A 9,814-nucleotide genomic window follows, 5' to 3' on the forward strand; every position below is an offset into this window, starting at 1 on the left:
TGTACAATGACAATGAATATATTCCTACGACTCTAGTATTCTTCAGCTTATATTTCATATAGAACATGGCTACTTGGCCCGGACAAGTGATTTGATGGCTTGGGCAAAGAGGTTGCCCCAAGAGACAAGAAGAATTTCTCATGATCGATGTCACAATATTATGTGATTATTTTAACAACTGTACTTCTTATAATATATTGTGCAAAAAAAATCATTTTAACTTATACTGCACTGAGTACCGGGGTATATAGTATGAATATTAATTTGGACATGAACATTAGTACTGTCCAGAACTCTTCTTTAGTATGGTATGGATAAAACTTATCTGTACCTGTAGAAACTTTCACAGGCAAAAAAAATCAATTGATTGCCAGTGCATATGCGTCCACCCCCCCCCCCAAAAAAAAATAAATAAATAAATAAATAAATAAATAAATAAATGATAAAAAATAAAAAATAAAAATTCCACTATATGTGGCCTGGACAAGTACTTTTTGATTACTTTGGTCATTCTTAGATATTGTCCTAAATATTTCTTCTATAGTTTTAATTTTGCTTAACTTTAATCACAATACTTTTGATCTCATAAAAATTTCCTGATGTCTGAAAGATTTTAGGAAAATCTATTAAAGTAGAGGTTATTGCACACAAAATATTTTACTCGGTATGAATTTTGATTTATGACCAATTTGAACTGATTATTTAATTATATTACCAAATGTAAAATTCTTTATTTTTTCTTTCATTAAAAAAAGTTACCTGGTGACTATTAAAACCTTGTAATGACTATTGAAATGATGGACCTTGAGATGACAAATGGAAAATTTAATGAATGTTTAGTAATAGTATATGCCTTTATTTTTCATGGTCAATTCTGACACTTGCAATGAGCAAATATAAATATTTTAATACAAAATATCACATACTCTAGTGCAATCAGATTCATGGACATGTTGGATATCCAGTTGAAAGACATGTTAAAAATCAGCGAAATGGTCAAGTGAAGCTCATGCTATTTTTGCTTAGAACTATATCAACAAGTTTAATCGATATTACGGTCAGTGAACAAGTACATGTACATCAACAATCACTGCGGTTTGACAGAAACCATTATATATTTGTCTTGAAACTTTACAACTTTGTTTTGATTTTGCTCCATAAAACTTACCATGCTATTTTAATTTGGTTCTTATAATATCAGTAAGTAAACATTCCTTGAGTAAATGGTTAATATTATGCATATAATGGTCAGTGAACATGCACTGCCAATGAAGAGAAAGGGGCTCAATTGCCTTGAAGTATCTAGGTTAGATGATATTATACCGGTACATAATTATATATAGACATACATGCATATTACACGTAATAGTGTGCCATTATATAGTGCTAATGAATCAGTCAATTTCTATAGAGGCCACATGCCACACAAACCTGGAAGACAAAAGACACATGTAAAAGACACAATTACGATGAAATAAAGGTAAATAAAAGAGCTGTAGCCTCTACACATCGGATTTTAATCAGATTGATTAAGACCAGCATCTAAGTTTTCTTGGAATACTATAAATGCTGTGTACATCATATATCTACGGTTGAGTAACTCTGTATGAGCAGGGCATGTCCTGTATAATTAAAATTATAATTTTAATAAGCCATATGTTACACTCACCATACATCACCATATTTTGTTCAAGTACATTTTAAGAAAGTCACTCACACTCTGGAACAGTTTGCCCAACAAAATATGTGATATGCCATCCACAAGTCATATAAACAAATATGTAATATGCCATCCACAAGTCATATAAAAAAATATGTAATATGCCATTCACAAGTCATATAAAAAAAGAAAAGCATACTTTCTTCAATCTGTAGTCTTTTTCCTTCTTATGAAATAACAAAAAAATTTAATAGGAAAAAACCCACTTCCTTTTCCAAAAGTATTCCGTACTTTAATACATTCCAGCTTTCCTATGCAAGACTTCATGATGTTTTATGTTTTTTCCTTGATATTATTTTTTTCTTATGATATCAGCTGTTAATTGATTATTGTATATATATAACTAGTTATCTGAGTGGCGAGACTAGATCAGTTTATATATTTACTAGTTTTTCTCCTACTATTTTATAATGAACAATTGTCCAAAGTGAGTTGAACATATCTTTTGATGCTGTTATGTTAAATAAAGATTCATTCATTCATTCATTCATTAATTCATTAAAAAAAGTAAAATAAGTTGGTTTGTGGTCGTCTTAATTTACCACATTGCAAATGACCAATACATATACATCAAGATCTGATTCAATAGTTTATTGACATCAAGATTTAATTAATAACACAATATTGAATAAAATTGCACTTGATTTTTTTTACTAGAATTGTAGCTTTAGTTTGAATCATCACATCAGTATTGTGATTTAGAACTAATAGCTGCGATATGTGTAGTAAAGTATAATGTTGACTGTGTTGTGATTTGGAGAAAAGACTAAAATTTTGACTCTAAATATTAATAAACAAATAGTTTTCATATAGTACAACATTAACATAACATATAACATTATTACATATGTACCACCAAAAAATTTCATTCCAATACTTGCAAAATCCATAACTCTGAACTCTAAAAATAATGACAATGGCACTCTAACACAACTGTACAGTTTATGTGATAATTAATAAAAAACAATTATTTTATCCACATGCTGATCTATCTCTGTTCTTACCTATGAAATATGCACCATCATTTTACTGTTACTGTGTGCGGATCTACTTACTTGGTGAATATATGTAATTTTATTGTTACTACGTGCTGCAGTGCAGATCTACTTACTGAGTGAATATGTGTCATTTTACTGTTACTATGTGCAGATCTACTTACTGGGTGAATATGTCATTTTACTGTTACTATGTGCAGATCTACTTACTGGGTGAATATATGTCATTTTACTGTTATTATGTGCAGATCTACTTACCGGGTAAATATCATTTTACTATTACTATGTGCAGATCTACTTACTGGGTGAATACATGTATATGTCATTCTGTCGTTGCTATGTGCAGATCTACTTACTGGGTGAATGTCATTTTACTGTTACTATGTGCAGATCTACTTACTGGGTGAATATATGTCATTTTATTGAAGGTTTATCTACTTGCCTATTAAACTATAACTGTGTTTTTAACCTTTATATTTGCCATATACACCATCATTTGGGTGTTGCTATGAATGTGGTAATGTTGCTAGGCATACATAATGTGATAACCTTTTAAATGTTAATCCACATGCCTATACCCATCCCAGTTTTGATCTTTGCAACACAATCATTTCGTAGTTGTCTTCTTGTTGCTAGCTATATTTGCATCCACTTGGCTACCCATATTCCTGTTATTATCTTTGTAACATGCACCATAGTTTGACTGTTGTTAGGGGCATGGTCTTGTTTAATACTAGGCATATTTGGATTTTTATTCACTTACCCACCAAACAATATTGTTGTCTCTGCAAGACATACTGGCATTTGACTGTTGCTAAGGGCATGGTCATGGTTGCTAGGGTCAGTTGTGTCAATATGTCTGCAAAATAGATCCGCTGGGGACAATTTCAGGCACATTCATCAAGTAGTTTCAAAATATAGTATTACATGATAGTAATTGTTTAACTTTATTTAAAAATTTACATTTTTAGACTAATTTGAATATAACTTATGGGATCATCATGTCCTGAACAATTCTTCCACTACTAACACATCCCCAGAAACATTCCTCGTTAAATTTTAGCCAATCTGCCCAGTACTGCCTAGTAAGGCATCATCACAAGAATTTACAGAATTCATTTGTATGGCCCCTTGCAAGCATGCATGAATACTCCACAACATGTATACAACATCATTCTTTAAAGCTGACACCAACACTATCAGCGGAAACAGAAGCATCAAGGCTGAGCCGACATTGAGGCGATCAGCACTAGCAAGTACTATACACAATAAGAATGTTAGAAGGTTACAAAAACATTCTACATTCACTAGCTAAAAAGTTCACTTTTCTCTATACAAATAATACTCCCAGGTCCTACAAGTGATTGAATAAATATTGCTTTTAGACTCACAACTTTCATGGTACTTATCTAGACAAGGTAATATATGACATGCACTTTATATCAGAGTAAAAGTAGCATTATTGGTGGGGTTTCACATTTCAACAACGGATATTTTATCCACCTGGCACACATGGCTGACAGAAGTTTTACCAAGATATACAAATGTCATATTAGGACATCATTTTTGATTCACATCTGTTGTCATAAAAACAGGACTGCAAAGAATTGGTTGCTATTTTTAAAGACAAGTGTGCAAGTTGTGATAAAAATATCCTTGTAAACACATACCATATTGCACTCTTGTAGTTTCCATGGAAAAGAGAAACTCCTTCTATACAAAGTCTAAAGTTTGCCATCAATCACGCCCCACCCCCATAATGTTTGGACAACCAATGTGCAATACCTGGGGGAGGAAGGAGGAATGGAGAGAGGAAGTGAGGGAGGGGACACATTCTTGGTAATGGTATCCTTCAAATCTGCATTTGTACAGGTTGTTGACATCTATTGACATTATCATTACATACACGTATAAGCCTACTTTATCATGATGTAAACTGTCAATGACCTTACCATCCCACCAACCCATCTCATTTGACACATGTGCAAACTGTGCCACAGATGTCTATATTCTTCTTTGGATTTCCTGAACTTTCAATGTGATGCCAGATGACAACATGTGGCAAGCAGTTATTAGAAGTGTTTCTGAGTGATGGTTGAGAAGACAGATGTTTTCAAATATTATGTAACTCATCTATTGAAAGATCAGCAACATTGTGAATTTTACTATAATGTTCTGATTATATGACATATACCATAGAATAAAACAATGATTCCACAATACCAAGAAATTTAATTAAAAGAGTGTGGCCTCTTATCAGGGTAAATAAATACAATACAACATTATCTTTTTTTATTAATAATTTGAAAAAAGTAGGGAAAGAATAGCAACAAAGTTCACTGAGTAAAACCCAGAGTTATTCACTAACTATCATTCAAAATATGATATTTTTAATATCTTCATCCATAAACAAATTTATTTGTGAACAGTAAAATATTTTATCTAAATAGACAAATAAAATATTTGTCACATTTGCAAGTCTATATAAATTATCTGTTGCAATCAGATTAAAATAAACTGAGATAACACAGACAGATGACTAAATAACTGGTGATTCATCTGTAGTTGTAAGTATTCCACAAAGAGGCATTGAATTCCTTACATGTGGTAATGACACAAAATCTATATTTCAACCAATGTAACTCAACACTAGTGAAAATGTGTCAAGTTTTGATCATTAGCAATGAAAAATCTACTAGCACAACTATAGTGATTAACATTGAACTGTCTTCTCCTGTGAATGTGTGATTAAATTAGCAGTGTAGCACCTCCTGATTCACACTAGCACTTTGACCTATTATTTATAGCTACAAGATACACATTACATATCTAGATATTCTGTAATGCTATCTTCAACAATGTATGTAAATATGACAACAATTTCAACTCCTAAATATAAAACCTCTTTTTATTTTCATGACTGACCACAAACTGACAGTGAGTGTGTGAACTTGACTAATACATTATGTTACTGTGTAGGTCAATAAAACTAGGTCCCTTGACGACATTAATCTTAATCAGATAACCACAAATTTCAGGTAATTTTAAGGACAAACTTTGTAGACAATTGATTTTTCAGATGCAAGCACGTCTGCTCACATGATTATATCTAGTAAATTCAATAGTTTTTGTTAATATTAGTGTTATTCATATAATGTTGTCATGGCAACAGGCTTTATGAGAGGAAAACACTTTTTATGAGGATATTGAATTTTAGATATTCCATTAAAGTTGTTATTTCATATTAATTAAACTTGTTGGATAATATTTATTGGAGACACTATTAATTTTCAGTTTGAAAATTCAAATTAAAGGTGAATTAATTAGAGTGTTTACCAATTCATTCACTCAATTTGATATCATTCTGTACTACTCTACTATTTACCACTGGTGACAACTGCCCTACTTAAAAACATAAAGTTCAAACACAATAATGAAGTTGCCTTGGTGTGCAAAGCAAATGGAATTAATCAATGCATATAAACAAAGAGAAATTATGATACTGATAATTTACTAATGACATTTTATGTAGATTGCATGATTTCAATAAATTCAAGGTATTTGTTGAATTCAAAACTGATATCATTTTGAGGTAAAATCTTGATACCTGATCATGTTTTTATCTTCAGCTATTTACAAAACTTGTATAATACTGTATCAGTTGTGTTATCAACTCAAAGCATGTCACAAGAGAGAATCAAATATTTGTTTTACATACATCTACAGCTTTGACAGTACAATTGCAGACCCAGTCATTTGACACTACAATTACACAGACCCAGTCATTTGACAGTACAATTACACAGACCCAGTCATTTGACAGTACAATTATATAGACCCAGTCATTTGACAGTACAATTATATAGACCCAGTCATTTGATAGTACAATTATATAGACCCAGTCATTTGACAGTACAATTACACAGACCCAGTCATTTGACAGTACAATTATATAGACCCAGTCATTTGACAGTACAATTACACAGACCCAGTCATTTGACAGTACAATTACACAGACCCAGTCATTTGACAGTACAATTATATAGACCCAGTCATTTGACAGTACAATTATATAGACCCACTCATTTGACAGTACAAATTATATAGACCCAGTCATTTGACAGTATGGTATATAGACCCAGTCATTTGACAGTACAATTATATAGACCCAGTCATTTGACAATACAATTACACAGACCCAGTCATTTGACAGTACAATTATATAGACCCAGTCATTTGACAGTACAATTATATAGACCCAGTCATTTGACAGTACAATTATATAGACCCAGTCATTTGACAGTGCAATTATATAGACCCAGTCATTTGACAGTACAAATTATATAGACCCAGTCATTTGACAGTATGGTATATAGACCCAGTCATTTGACAGTACAATTATATAGACCCAGTCCTTTGACAGTACAATTATATAGACCCAGTCATTTGACAGTACAATTATATAGACCCAGTCATTTGACAGTACAAATTATATAGACCCAGTCATTTGACAGTGCAATTATATAGACCCAGTCATTTGACAGTACAATTATATAGACCCAGTCATTTGACAGTACAATTACACATACCCAGTCATTTTTTATATTGCTGAGTTCATTTGCTAACTTTTCTACTATCAAATAGAGTACTGCATTCCTCCAGTTGAGAAGGTAATTTATATTTAAAATTTAAACCAGTAAAACTTAATAATAAAAATAAAACTAGTTTAGATTAATATACATATAGCCTGCAGTGGAATGAAACATAGATACAACAAATAATACAAACACATACATGACATTCCAAAAAGCAACCTTAGGCCAAAAAAAAATTTTGTTTCTGGTCAGCACACGCATCACTTAAACACTTAAATACTCCACCACACCCCAACCCCCACCCGACAACCCCATGACTTTTATGATTTTGATGCTATTAGATGACAATATAAACAAACTTTATTGAATTATTAATTACACAAATACAAGACCAATGAAAGGAGTTATTCAAAAAAATATATGGATATTTGAATTTTAAAAAGTTTCTAATCTGCTGAGGAAAGTTTCTAGTTTTCCAGATTTTAGTACAGTATTTTTTTACATTCTCAAACCAGTAGTACATAAACCCATCCAAGAACAGTGTACAATAAATGCCATTGGTTTTATTTTAATCTGCATTTTTCAGTTGTTACTAAATTCTTTTATGTTCTGCATTACTTCATTATGAAATTCTAAATATCTGATGACAAAAGAAACATGAGAAAAATCATGTAATATTAGGATTACAAATGATGTAGACTGCTCAGCTGCTGAAAAGGGGAAAAATAGCTTCAAATGAATTTCTATATGAATAACATCTAGTATTAGTAGTAAACAAATAAAATATTCATTACACTAATGCGTAATCGTTGCTTTAAGTTGATATGGTAACAGTTTATGTATTACATGTTGTATCAATTTTATACTTCGTATGTTCTGCATTGCTTCCATTTTGTGATGAGTAGAGGTGAAATTCGATGACGCATAAAGATCTTGCGACCTTTAGATCAATTCACAGTCACTATTTTCGTCCTAATTATTCTCCCTCATGACTATGTGTTATCATCTGCACTGTAAGTATTATATTATAAAACCCGGTTTCTCACACTCCTTTGATAATTGATCAGTTTACATTATGTATTAAAGTATGTATTAAAGAAAGCAAATATCTGTTAAACGTGTTGGAATTTATTTGTTCTTTGGATGAACAAATCTATTTACATCATAATTAATGATAAGCTTGTGTGTGTGCGAACACATACAAGAAGTCCTGGAAAAATACCCGAAAGGCGTGGTGATGACCACCTCACGGTAAATTGCGCGGACAAGAGTTGAAAATAAATTTCGTGGAACATGGGGGAAAATGTGCATAAAGTTGGAACGCTATAACAGTGCTACATGGCAACAGCGAACGACTTCTTTACGTGGCTTCTTTCGTACGTGTACAATGGAAAGGTGAAGTCCACTTCAACAGAAAATTGATACACTCGAACCGTGAGTCTCGCGTAGATGACAGGCCCGTCAATACAAGACATACATCAAAAGTACATGTATATTTCTAATGTAAATGTGACATGTAAAACAAATACATTTACATACAATATGCTTGCACGTCACCTACCACGCAGTTGCCCCAGGAAAGACCATCACTTGCAATAGTGTAAACAAAACATCAAACACACATTCATTCACTTCAAACCCATGTGCCACTGCTAATTTTCTTTGGAAGATATTCTCCGTAAGACCTTACCTTTCTGCGCTTTGCATTTTCCCACAAGTGGCTTTGTTTGTTACCCATTGTGACATTATTTTCTGGAGAAATCTTCCCAAGAAATCACCCTGCACAGCTTTCCATTCCTGCTTTTCGGAACTGACAATTTCCCCGACATCACAACGCACTTCTCCCGCCGGTTTGTAATTTCAATTTTTGTTTGTCAGGTGCGCCCTCGTGCGGTAGAGGTGTCAATATATAATATCATTTATTGTATCGATCAATCGTGACCAGATCGTGACGAATTAAAAATTCGAAAAATTAATTTAAAAATATTTGTATGGCCCAGTATTTCTAATACTTCGTTATATAAATACAGGTACTCCTTTGTCGAGGTTTAAAGGTCCGGGCTACGAGTGTGAAGCTACCATCACATTCATATTCATCTTCACTTTCAAAAGTTGACCTCTAGCTCAATGTGAATATGATGATAGCTTCACGCGTTCATCATCAGATTCGAAGTCTTCCGAATAGGTACGAACATGCGTTCGGTAAATCACATATCCTTCATTGGCAGGTTGAAATCATGTGATTATAATTACTTTTCACTTGATTTGCGTGGATTTGCATGCTTACTTCTTATTTTTGCCAGAGTATCCAATTTGCACCATGAATTATTGTTGTCATGGACCATAATTTTTACAATCGATTGCGTTGACCCTCCTCGATCAAGGGAACTACATACATTGTGATAATTGTGGTCTTGACAACACTATTTTGTGTAAATTTCACCAGTGTAAGTGTTAAGTAGGGTTTAAAAGATAGCGACACTGCGGGAAATCAAAACACACCC

At 32.6% G+C, this 9,814-nt stretch overlaps 1 protein-coding gene across 1 annotated transcript in view; it reads right to left on the minus strand.

Annotated features, from left to right (window-relative positions):
* The window catches only part of LOC144449198 (ribosomal protein S6 kinase-related protein-like), a 32,443-nt gene extending 23,309 nt beyond the window's left edge, over positions 1-9,134 (minus strand). Inside the window, exon 1 of the mRNA XM_078139704.1 lies at positions 9,001-9,134. Coding sequence (XP_077995830.1) covers positions 9,001-9,048 — 48 coding nt within the window. The 5' untranslated portion in view covers positions 9,049-9,134. The remainder of the gene's footprint in view (positions 1-9,000) is intronic.
* Positions 9,135-9,814: the final 680 nt, after the last annotated feature.

This window comes from Glandiceps talaboti, chromosome 18, assembly GCF_964340395.1.
Source record: "Glandiceps talaboti chromosome 18, keGlaTala1.1, whole genome shotgun sequence".
Taxonomy (NCBI): Eukaryota; Metazoa; Hemichordata; class Enteropneusta; family Spengelidae; genus Glandiceps; species Glandiceps talaboti.